This window comes from Macadamia integrifolia, chromosome 13, assembly GCF_013358625.1.
Source record: "Macadamia integrifolia cultivar HAES 741 chromosome 13, SCU_Mint_v3, whole genome shotgun sequence".
Taxonomy (NCBI): Eukaryota; Viridiplantae; Streptophyta; class Magnoliopsida; order Proteales; family Proteaceae; genus Macadamia; species Macadamia integrifolia.
In genome coordinates this window covers 10,101,290-10,113,161 of record NC_056569.1, presented here as the reverse complement: position 1 = coordinate 10,113,161, position 11,872 = coordinate 10,101,290, and the positions used below count along the sequence as shown (strand labels likewise).

The window sequence follows — 11,872 nt, the reverse complement described above, 5'->3', positions numbered from 1 at the left end:
TCTCTCTCTCTCTCTCTCTCTCTCTCTCTCTCTCTCTCTCTCTCACACACACACACACACACACACACACACACACACGCACACAACTGCATCGATCAGACCAATAGCACACAACCAAGACAGGAAATTATAGGCTTGTAACCAAGATGGAAATGAAGAGACCCAAAAAGGACCACTTTCTTATTACCAAGATTCAATGAGGCCATGGAATGAGCATCCCAGATGTACTTCCTAGGAACAAATAGCTTTAATGCTGTTCAGCTTGCTGAGATGTGAAGTAGAACCTTGGAATTACTCCAAGTCCATAAGAACCAATGAGTCTCCATAAGATCCAATCAATTATATAAATCACTGTGTTGAACACATAATAGTCTACTCTGACAACCAATATACACCACTTTAATTAAAGATGACCATAACAGAAGGATGCACACAAACTGTGGTCATTGTCCAGGGTCAAACATGATAAGATCAACTGCCGTTACCCAAAAAATCTAACAGCAATGCAAAGGGATAGGAACTCAAATCAAGAAATAACTATCATCAAACAGCAAACTTTGACAAAATAAATCAAACTGAACCCTAGGAATGATGAAGGGACATACCTGGAAGACCCCAAGTTTCTTATTGTACTCGGATTCTGGCAATGTCAATGAAATGGTGAGCTCCAATTTTTGATTTTGGGGAATAACACGTAATCCAACATAATATTTAACTTCATCTTGTCCTTTACAATCTGAACCACACAAGCCAGCAGAGCAATGAGTGAGAGGAACATAAGCAACTGGACTTCTCTTCGTATAATCAAAATTCAGCTTCTCTGTCAACTGAATCGGCTCCTCAACTATATACCGCATCATAAAACCACCCATCACGAATGCCAAAATCAGGAGGCCACATAACATGAAACAGACATAGACCGACCAGAATATTCCATAACCGAACCTAGCAATCAACGTCCCAATCTTATGTCCCTTCAACCGTTCAAACATATATGGAGAAACACTCGCCCAAAACATATCCCATATCCCAAAAATCCTCGCGGTCAAATATCTTTTAGCCCGTCTAACAGTTCGAAAGGGGTCGATCACCAACATGAAAGAATAATAGGATAACCAAATAGGGAAAGTAATGAACCTAATCAATATACTGAATTGAAATCCTATTGCCTTAACCACCAATCCCGCAAGGAAAATCAGAAAACTGGACGAAGTTTCATCGAGGTTTCCCACATGGTAATCCCCCGTCGTTGAATCCTCAACACGCTCGTGTTTCGCAGAAGTGACGGTAGAATCCACATGGGAATCCCCAGTCGCTGAATCACCAACACGCTCGTTATTCGCAGACGTGACGGTAGAATCCAAATGAGAATCCTCCTCTTGTACACTAATAATTGGACCCGGGCTTGAACGAAGTTGAGGAGATTCAAAACTTTCACGTACCTGTTCGTGATCCTTCAAAGTGCGTAAAAATTCATTCCTTTTCTCCACAGGAAATAACGATTCCGAAACGTGGGTAACTTCCGAAATCACAGGCGAATCAGAGCTCGCATTCTTGTCATCGTTGCCGTAACTTCCTTCACGGTTGTGTCGAAATGAACGTCGACGCCGGAGGCCATTGGGAAGAGTAGTTACAGAGGAATGCTTATCTCCAAGTATTACTTCACTAAATCCATCTTCAACGATCCTGTGCTTCAGTAACTCCGTTGGTTCTCCGGATTCGTCCTCGCCGGTACAGTCCACGGAGGGAGATTGTTCGACGGCGTCGAAGAACGGATCGGAGTTCGGGTCTTCTCCAATCTTTGTGTTCTCCATACAAAACAAGTAAGATGAATGAATCGCGCAAAGGTTAAAAGTTTCTGATTTCTGATAATTTCATTCGAAATGAGAAGAGAAGAGAAGAGAAGAAGATGAAGAATTGGGGCGGGAGAGGAGAGATAGAACGAATTGATTAATGATTGCGGAAACCTATGGGAAAGAGATGATGACGTGGCAATCTACCATAACAGTATTGTAAACGTGATGCGCAGATGGGCCCAGATAGTCCAAAGTCCAGACTCGATAAGGTTAAGGAGGTAAGATTATCTGGAAGTGTAGAGAGCAACAATTCGTAACAGATTCTCCCCTATCTGGACCGTCTATTTGGAACACCGTTATATCTGTTTGGGATCTGAAAGGCTAAAACCATTCCATCTGGTTCTTCTTATTTGGAGAAATAGTCTACAAATTGGAGTCAAATAATTGGGTGGCTAGGATTAACTGACTGATGTGTCAAGCCACCGAAACCGATGGATGAAGCTGCATGATCGGTGGGGGGCGTTGCTTCCAACGTGAACCAAAAAAATATATATATCAAAATATTCTTTATTTCTTTTCTTCTGCTTGGGAACATAAGCAATTTTTATTATTAAAAAAAAGAAAAAAGAAAAAAAAAAAGAACATGAGGACTTTTTTGATAATATTCACAGTTCTGAATATTAATACGCGGGATCGAGAAATGTTCAATCCCACGTGAATCAATAAGTGTTTATCATTTTTTTATATAATTTATTATTACTTATTATTATATATGGAATTATAGGAATACTTGGTTTTTTAAACAAGATAGCCCCAATCCTTATGTGATTCTTCATTTGATTAATCAATGGATTGTAGCAAAAAATTTCTATAAACCCACCTAGGTGATCTTAATACATGAAACCCCCTCCCCCTTTTACCTCCACTTGGACCTGTCGATAATTATTTATGTGGGTATCATTGATCAACTTAATACAATCTCTATTTGAGTTTATTGTATAATCAATGAAAATAATGTTGGTTTATTTAAAATTGATTTTCGGATGACAGGAAACACCAATGAAGCACACCTAAGAGGGCTGCTCATGGGAGTGAAATATGCGAAAGAGGAAGGATGGCAACAAGGGAACATTTGGGCCGATTCTAAGGCTTTACAAATTTTTTTGACTAACCACAGCACATGCACTTGGCTTATACATGAAATCCCAACACCCCCGCCCCCCCATTTTTTTTTTTTTTTGGATATTCAGAATTTTTCGACAAGCTTAACTCTTATCTCAAACCCCCTGATGAAGATATAATTAACTTCTTAAAAATCTAGCTTTTTGAGTTCTCTTAAGCAGATCCTGGATTCCCTACCCTATATCTTATAATGATATTCCCTATTATGTTTTTAATGAATAGTTTTCTTCTCATAAAAATAAATAAATATAGACATCGTGTTGAAACTGTCAAGGTCTAGGGACTGTTCGGATGTTAAAAAATATGGTGGTTAAAAACCATACTGAGGTGATTTTTTTTGTGAAACCAGAAGCTCCCCCGGTAAGATTCATATTTTATCTCTGGTGGTTGGTGACTTCAATAAAGTCTTTAGTGCAAATAAAAAGCTTGGAGGGAATTGTATTAGATTAACTCGAAAATGTTGAATTATGTGCCCTCATTTCTGACGAGGAAGTGAGTCAAGCTGTGTTTACCATGAAACCTTTGAAGTTCCTGGGACCGAATGGGTTCTCCTATAATTTTTTCACACATTGGAATACAATGGACCAGATACCAGTAGTTCTTTGAAATATTTTTCTTAATCTGGATATCATTTTGAAGAAATGTATAGTATCCATATCATTTTGATCCTAAAGAAGAAAGCGGCCCAATTAGTTGATCAATTTAGACCCATCAGTTTGTGTAATATGATTTACAGAATTTTCTCTAAAATGTTGGATAAGAGGTTGAAGAAGTACTTACCATTTATCATTTGCTAGGGAGCAAAATATATTTGTTAAAGGGAGGACAATCTTTTGAAAATATTTTATTAGCACATGAATTATTCCACCATATGAAGGCTAAAAGGAAAGCTTTAGGTATGCAGAAGGCTGACGATAGAATTGAGTGGAGGTTTCTTGACATGATTCTTCTAAAGTTGGGGCTTTGTGAGAAGCGTATTCGCTTACTTATGTAGTGCGTTTCAACGGTCTTCTACTCTTTTTTAATTAATAGGGAGCAAAATGGTCACTTGGTACTATCTAGAGGCCCTAGACAAGGTAATCCTTTATCCCCTTGTTTGTTCATGCTATGTATAAAGTGTCTTGCTTTAATTGTTCGGGCAGCTTAGTAGGGCCATATCAAAGGCATTAGAGTGAGGCGAATTAGCTCGCCCATGACTCATTCTTTCTTTACAGATAATTTCCTTCTCTTCTCGAGGAATGTCTAGCCATGATCTCCCCTCTCTGTGAAGATGTCACAGGATTGGGACCTGTGACTGTTGATGAATCCGGAAAACCTGGTTTGCTTGGGTTCAAGCCACCTTTTTCCATCCTCCAACTTTGTGGGTGAGTGCCTGAGCCTTGGTTTAAAGTATGCTAGAGATGCTGGTCTTAGAAAGTTGGTTCATCATTCGGATTGTCAAGATCTCGTTTCTTGCTCTCCAAGGTGTAAGGTTGCCACCAAAGGAGGTGCAATGATTCGGGAGGTAAAATGGCTGGAGTGGTGTTTTGAATCTTGTGTTTATTCTTTTGTGGATAGGTTAGAACTGCTGTGCCCACAATATTGGTAAATGGGTATTTCTTTTTTTTTCCCCCCACTATATCATCTTTGTTCCATCTAGTTTGATAATGGTAATTGCCTTGTTTATTTGCATATTAAAAAAAGAAAAAAAGAAAAAAAAGTCATCCACTTGGGTTTTTTAAAAAAACAAAGTATCATAAGGATCTATGCTACACTATTATTATCTGCTAGGAATTTAATTGCAACCAAAACAAAAAGAATCATATGATAATGGAAAAATGTTTTTTATGGGGGAGTGTGTCCATGCGCCCAGCCTGCCACCATGAAGTGGTAAATGACCCCTTTGTTGATGCTTCCTCATGTGCTAGCATTTGCCCTCATACATGCATAGAAGCCACACCCCCACATGAAACACATCCCCTATAATAATAATGAAAAAAGTTGCACATTTGGAATGCAACTCCTACACCAAGACCCATGTGTCTCTCTCCCCATCCTATAAAATGACAACCCTAACCCCATGGTTTGGACCAATGTTGATTAGGTCTCACACAAGTGTATGGGCTATGCTCCCAGACATAGAACACTTCCCCTAATAATAAATTTGACAAGAGTACCCTCTCCATCTAGCTTTCCCACACCCAACTATGTTAAATCATGGGAAACACTAGAAAGGCAAGGTTCTTTTCTCCTAACAAATTGAAGGGAGAGAGTAAACTAAACGATGGCATGGTGCATGAGCCACTGAGAGTGCATGCGGAAGCATAACAATAGTGGGATTTTCACCTTTCATGGGGTGTGGAGGTCATTCCACCTCCCCTTGGGTTTGGCCACAAGAACCACACTATCTTTTGGGTTTCTTTTTCCCTAAATTAAAAATGTAAAATTGTGTTTGGCACCTGCATAAAAGAATTTGAATGTGAATGTTTCTATGCTTGCAAGACTAATAGTTATACCGAAAAAGAACATTACCTACTCGCATGGCTCTTGCAGCCATACACAGGAACACCTGAAATTACCGTTCCACCAATCAAAAATGCCTTTCATGTTGATGTTCTTTGCGCATTATCATTGGCTCCCATACTGGTGTAGGTCACACGACCAGGTAACGATCTCTTGCCATAATTACATAAAACAGGTAAAGAACCTTGAAAAAGGTGGAGCTGACCCAATTTCTCTCCATCCATGGTGAAGATAGAATCTCTTCATTCATCACGAATAACCTTTGCATTGGACTGAAGTAGTGTATTACGGACGATGAACATGATGGTTAGGAATTAAAAGATGAGAACCCAGAGTCCAACCATTGCATTACACTTACATCACCATTGGTAGAGAGACCTGTAGAAAGGAAAACTAATCCAAGTTCTAATTAAAGAAATTTGTATAAAATCGCTTCCAGCTCACCCACCACACACCCCCCCCAACCCCCACCAAAAAAAAAAAAAACCCAAAAAAAAAATAAAGGTCACTCAGGATCAGGGAGAAGCTTCCTTGCAGAATTGCGTCGGGTATCTTCTTCGCTATGAATAGACATAGAAGAATCAATCCATGGCCCATTCATGGATCCGCTACTTTGCGCATGACTCTCTTGAGAAGTGCTTGAATGGTGTGTTTGGTTATCCAATGAAAGCTTTTCAAATGCCTTAAACTTCAAATCCTCAGTCATGGAGCTGCGTTTTACAATAGGTGCTTTAACTGCAATTTTACCTTCAAGCATGCTCACTGCTGCAGACATAGAGGGCCTGAGAGAAGGAGATGGGTTGGTGCATAAGAGAGCTAAATTCAACATCCTCAATGCCTCTTCTTTGGAGTAGTTTGAACCAAGGATTGGATCAACAAGTTCTAGGAGATTTCCCTGCTCTTGTAGGACATAAGCCTGTGTCCCAATGGGGAGAGGGGGAAAAGAAAAAACAGTTAAAAAAGGTCAGAAAAGATGATCATCCTTCTCTATATATATAAAAAGGGAAAATGAAGTTGTGCTTATGTTACCCAATCAAGAAGGTAAATAAATTCCTCTTTTGGCCTATAATTTGTATTGCTCGTCCCACTGACAATCTCTAGCGCAACAACTCCAAAACTGTAAACATCTGCTTTGTCTGTCAAGTAACCCCTCATTGCATATTCAGGAGCCATATATCCTCTACAAAATTTTAAATTTCATGGTAATAATATATTCAGTATCATAGCATAAGTATAATGGCTGGCTACAACACTAGAAATTATGTCAATACAACATTTGCAAATCAGAATGTCAACAAGGGAAATGAAAACTTGAACAAGTTTCGGGTTATATATGATTAATGAATTCTAGGCCTCAGGTTAGATGTGAAATGAAATGAAGTGAAGTGAAGGAAAACAAGAACAAAAAGAAGACGGAAATTTTTGTAATCATTATCAAGAGCAATTGTGTAACTAACTAAAAAATATACCAACATATGGTGATCAATTTTTTCTTCACTTTCCAACCAACATATCAATAGAAATGTTTTCTATTTCTACTCTCACCTTGTTTATGTTGTGGGCACCACAGGTTTTGATACTACTTTTTGTTAACTCTTCTTTCCACCAAACACCACCAATTGAAAGTTCCTTATATAATTCCTTTTCATTTCATTTTGCTTTACAACCGAAAATTTTATTTTACCTTACTTGACTTCTAACCAAACAGGGGCTAAAAGAATATTGAATTGTTTTAGAATCTCAAACCAAAAGCCCTACCATAGGCAATATTCGTGGCAAATGTGTTATAATTTTTATCATCGAATCATCAGGTTGCACATTTTTTCATAGTCCACAGTCAAACAGAAAACAGATTAAACATTAAACATTAAATGTGTTAAAGGAAAATTCAGAGGAGGTATGGCCTATGTCCGAATGATGTGCCAAGAAAATAAATAAAATTAATAAATAAATCTTGTAAATAAATACTAAATAAACTCAAAAACTCAAAACCAAGGGCACATAGTAAATAATTCAGGGAACACACAGAGATATGGAGAAAATAAAAGTTCCATAAACTTGCTGTTATTCTCAAAGTTGGGAAAAGAACATATAGATAAATGCTTGTATTTCACAAACAAATATCTAAACAACTGATTTAGATATATCATAAAGAGAAAAATAAGAACTTTCAAGCATGAATAGACTTGGAGATGCCCTCACCCCACCCCCACCCTCTCTTTTTGAGAGAATAGAAAAGTGTATGCCTTTTGTGTAGACACCCCATTTTGCCACCGTGGGGATGATCACAGTGATATTGTGCCTTAGGACAAGGAGTAGGTTTTTATGGCTTTAGATACCTGGCCTATCATCAAACTAATGGTTGAATTATCTTTTAGTGTCCAAGAAAAATGATCCGGAGAAATTAACAAAATCCCCTTGGTAGGATTGACCAAACAAACGACCTTGAAATTAGCCAGGTGAATTTTATTATTAAAACCCAAGTATGTGAAAATAGTTTAGAACATATTTTATATTCCCATTACTTACTTAAAGATCCCATCCTTGTCCCGTGAGACCTATTTTCGAGCACATTTTTCATATTATTGTTTACCAAACTGGGTTCATTTCTCACATCATTAGAAAGTACTCGGAATAAACTTTTCAACAATGCATAAGATTATGAAATTTGGATATACGGATCAAAAGATAAGATCTTTCAAAGATTTTAAGAAACATTAAAAATTATAAAATATTTTCAGAAGATTGGATCAAAACAGGTTAACCTGGACTGACCCTGCTAGAGAAATCGAGAAAACCCTACCCAAGGCATGCACAGGTGATTGCACGCATGGCATGAAAATGATGGGTATGGCATGTAAGGCGCACTATTCGGTTCTTTCTCCTGCCGCCTTGGTGCTCACTCGCAGCACTAAAGCAAGGCGTTGTGCTATCTTAGGTGTGCCGCTCGCTGCAGGCCTTATGGGGTTTTGAGATCTCATTAATATCTCATTTTTTGGATTTGGCGAGTTGAGAACATAGGCAATCCTCGAAAACTATAATATCTCACTCGAGATTCAGTTTCTCGAGTAGAATTAGGTTCATTTCTCAGTTTCGACTTGACTCGGTCAAACCAGACAAGTCACATTATGTTTTAAACCCCATTCTGATGAGATTTCCCACCTTTCTTGTTAGCTCTCGCCTTTCATGCCTATCTCACCCTCCTTTAAGGAAAAACCCCACAAGACTCTGTGTTTTGGTGCTTCTTCTTGCCAAATCTCACCTCTACAATAGAGATTGTCAACTTCAACGCTTGGTTCTGGACTCATTTTAGTACTAGGAGTCTAGGACTCTAGGATAAGCATAAGGTGAGTCATCAACTTGTATTGTCCTATACTACTATTATCTATTGTTCACTCTCATATATGATATATGTGACTATGTGTATGTGAGTCATCCATGTATTATAACAATTAACAAACCATTTTTGAATTTAATGTTTTTCAATTCCTTATGCTTATTTACACTTTTACTTGACTTTTCTTTGTTCTAAAAGTACTATATATTTTGTACGATAGCCTAGGGTAGAGCACACCTATGGTATAGACTACCAACCTAGGGTCCGAAGCCAAAATACCATTTTGAATTTGATTTTTAAAAATCTAATGTTTCCACTGTGTTTAGAAAGCCTAAAATAGGCTAGATGACAAGTTTCAGTGGCTAACTAGGCCATATGGGCACTGAAACCCATCCCCGAGTTTTCCTGGCAAAAAATAACCAGGTTTCACGGTTGTTGGCCTGGGAAAAATGGAGAACTCAAACCTTACGTGTGGTAAAAATGAGAAATTCCAGTTTGCTAAGTGATTCTACACTCTTGGATTCAAAATGTGATAAATGCCTAAATATGCAATGGTTTGAGATGATTCAAGTTCATTCTTTCCATAAGAAGACGAACCATCCCTTCAGCTATACATTGGGCACTATCCTACGTCTTAAGGACCCGTAAGAAACATGCAAAGTTACCCCAAGTGCTAAGAACCACTCTGCAACAGAGGTAAATTGCAGTGACTGTTGTCTGAGCTTTGAGCATCCTCTTGACCTGATTTTGGTGGCATATTAAATATATATGAGTATACTTCATTCTCCCAAATTTCATGTCCATATGAGTAATACATTGAGACATAATCATTTGATAAAGTTTATATCACTGCTACCTGGCACAGGGTATTACTGATATGCTAAATTTATTTTTATTTTTGCTAATCTGATGTTTTTGAGCCTAAAATCATGTAATTAGGTTTCCCTTAAATTCCCGAGAATTCAATAATTGAATTGTATTTTTTTTTTAATTTAATTTTGACTTTTCTCTTCATCGTGTCATAATCACTGGGCAGGATTTTTTGTCATTTTGTTTGCATGTGGGATCATTTCTATATTCTACTGCCTTCAATAGGTGCATACTTTTGTCTTGCATTTCACTATTTCTTGCATAGTTTTGGATTATTTCTTTTGTTTTCTTCATGAAATAGAACTATTTTAGATACTAGGGCTTTGTGGTTATTTTAATTTTATAAAATTATTTGTATTCTTATTGCGAGTTGTAATGGCATAATTAGAATCATCCTACATCAAACTGAGTTCTTCATTTTCTAGGAATTTGTTGCATTTGTTTTAATTTTCATGTAGGTTAGCTTGTACTGTCAATTTGGTCATTTGACCCTTTTATTTTTATCTGAATTTTTAAGATAATTTTTTTCCAGTTAATTTTTATCAGAATTATGTTAGTTTCGGTTTGTTTCATATTTAAACAATTCCTTGCAATTTTGGTTTTAGTGTATTTTTGGTAATTTTGAGGATTCCATGGCTTGTAATATGCGGTAGATTCTCCTTCTCTATTAATAAGATTTTTGTATCTTATACTATATTTTCTAACATTCCTTTTGGCAGCTCACATGGTTAAGGTAAGTTTTCTTTAATATTCTCATTTACTTGATTCTAGCTATTTAGGTAGATTTAGATTTGCAGTAAATCATGAATGATTTGGTTTTCAACTTGTTTCCTTTTTTATTGATTCCAGTGATAAGTTCTGCCACATTTAAAATGTTTTATTATCTTATAAAAATGCCAAGCAATTAGGAATACTAGTTTAACTGGGTGGACTGCGGTTCCTAACCCCTTTTCTGGTCCTTAACTTGACCCGAACTTAATCTCTTGGTCATACCGGTTCAATCTGTTGGGAACAAACTTAAAAAAAGAATTGAATGAGGCTCCCATAAATTTTAGTGGAAAGAAAGAAATCACTCACATGCATAGTAATCCAGGCGAATCGGCGATAAAAGGTGTTGGAGGGGCTTCTTTTGCGTGCACTATATGATTATATGTAATATAACAATAACAATTTTATATAATTATGCTTATATGCAGCATAGGAAGCATATCAATGCAATATGATATTACTATGCTAGTACTAACTTAATATGAGAAAAAACAATATAAAATGAACAAAATATAGGATACGATATATGTATATTCATCGAAAAATAAAGCAACAAACATAAATCAACATACGCTCATGAAGTTTCAACAAGGCATGTTGTCGCCTTGGTCTCAAGAAAGGGCGCGGATACCTAGTCGTGCCTAAGCGACTCCTTGATAACTATGCCCACATGTAAACAAAGCAAAGAGAAGTGAGAAAGAAAGAAAGAAACCACTCACATAGTTCCAGCTATTCGGGTGCTGATATGGGTGTTCTCCTCTTCATCAAGTTTAGCCAAACCAAAGTCCGAAATCTTAGCATTAAGATCCTTATCTAGCAGCACATTAGTTGCCTTTATGTCTCTATGGACGATTTTCAGCCTTGATTCTTCATGAAGATATGCTAAACCTTTTGCTATCCCCAAGCAAATCTTATGCCTTGTTGGCCAGTCTAAGTTCATTCTTTGATCTTCACGACCTAAATGTGTACCACAACTTATTATTATTCGGACATTAATTGTAGCGTAAACCATATATAAACAGTGTCAATGAATATCATTCTCTTATTATCAAAGGTAAACATCATACAACATATGAAAGTTCAGGATTTACCGAATAGTGCACGAGCTAAGCTATTATTCTCCATATATTCATAAATCAATAATAGCTGGTTTCCTTCAATGCAACATCCATAAAGCTTCACGAGATTTGGGTGTTGTAAAGCAGAGATCATGCCGATTTCATTTACAAATTCACGGTTCCCTTGCTTGGACTTCGAGGAGAGCTGCTTGACAGCAATAACCGTACCATCTGATAGTGTACCCTAAGATAACAAAAGTAAATTTGTATCACTATTTCACTGAAACATAACAATGTGAAACTTGAGACAAAAATGTTTTTCATTTTCTTTTCTATACCCCTCTCTTAAAAGTTACCTC

The 11,872-nt window shown here is 37.1% G+C and overlaps 2 protein-coding genes across 3 annotated transcripts in view; both read right to left on the bottom strand.

The window, feature by feature from the left end:
• The window catches only part of LOC122058786 (seipin-2-like), an 8,545-nt gene extending 6,591 nt beyond the window's left edge, over nt 1–1,954 (bottom strand). The window contains exon 1 of the mRNA XM_042621471.1: nt 606–1,954. Coding sequence (XP_042477405.1) covers nt 606–1,814 — 1,209 coding nt within the window. The 5' untranslated portion in view covers nt 1,815–1,954. The remainder of the gene's footprint in view (nt 1–605) is intronic.
• A 3,727-nt stretch (nt 1,955–5,681) lies between these two features.
• LOC122060149 (probable LRR receptor-like serine/threonine-protein kinase At1g53440) overlaps nt 5,682–11,872 on the bottom strand; it is a 25,554-nt gene continuing 19,363 nt past the window's right edge. For both annotated transcript variants that reach the window (XM_042623334.1, XM_042623333.1), the window contains exons 21-24: nt 11,547–11,757; nt 11,175–11,412; nt 6,510–6,660; nt 5,682–6,396 (exon numbers count right to left, since the gene is read on the bottom strand). In XM_042623334.1, the coding sequence (XP_042479268.1) occupies nt 5,986–6,396; nt 6,510–6,660; nt 11,175–11,412; nt 11,547–11,757 (1,011 nt within the window). In that variant the 3' untranslated portion in view covers nt 5,682–5,985. The remainder of the gene's footprint in view (nt 6,397–6,509; nt 6,661–11,174; nt 11,413–11,546; nt 11,758–11,872) is intronic.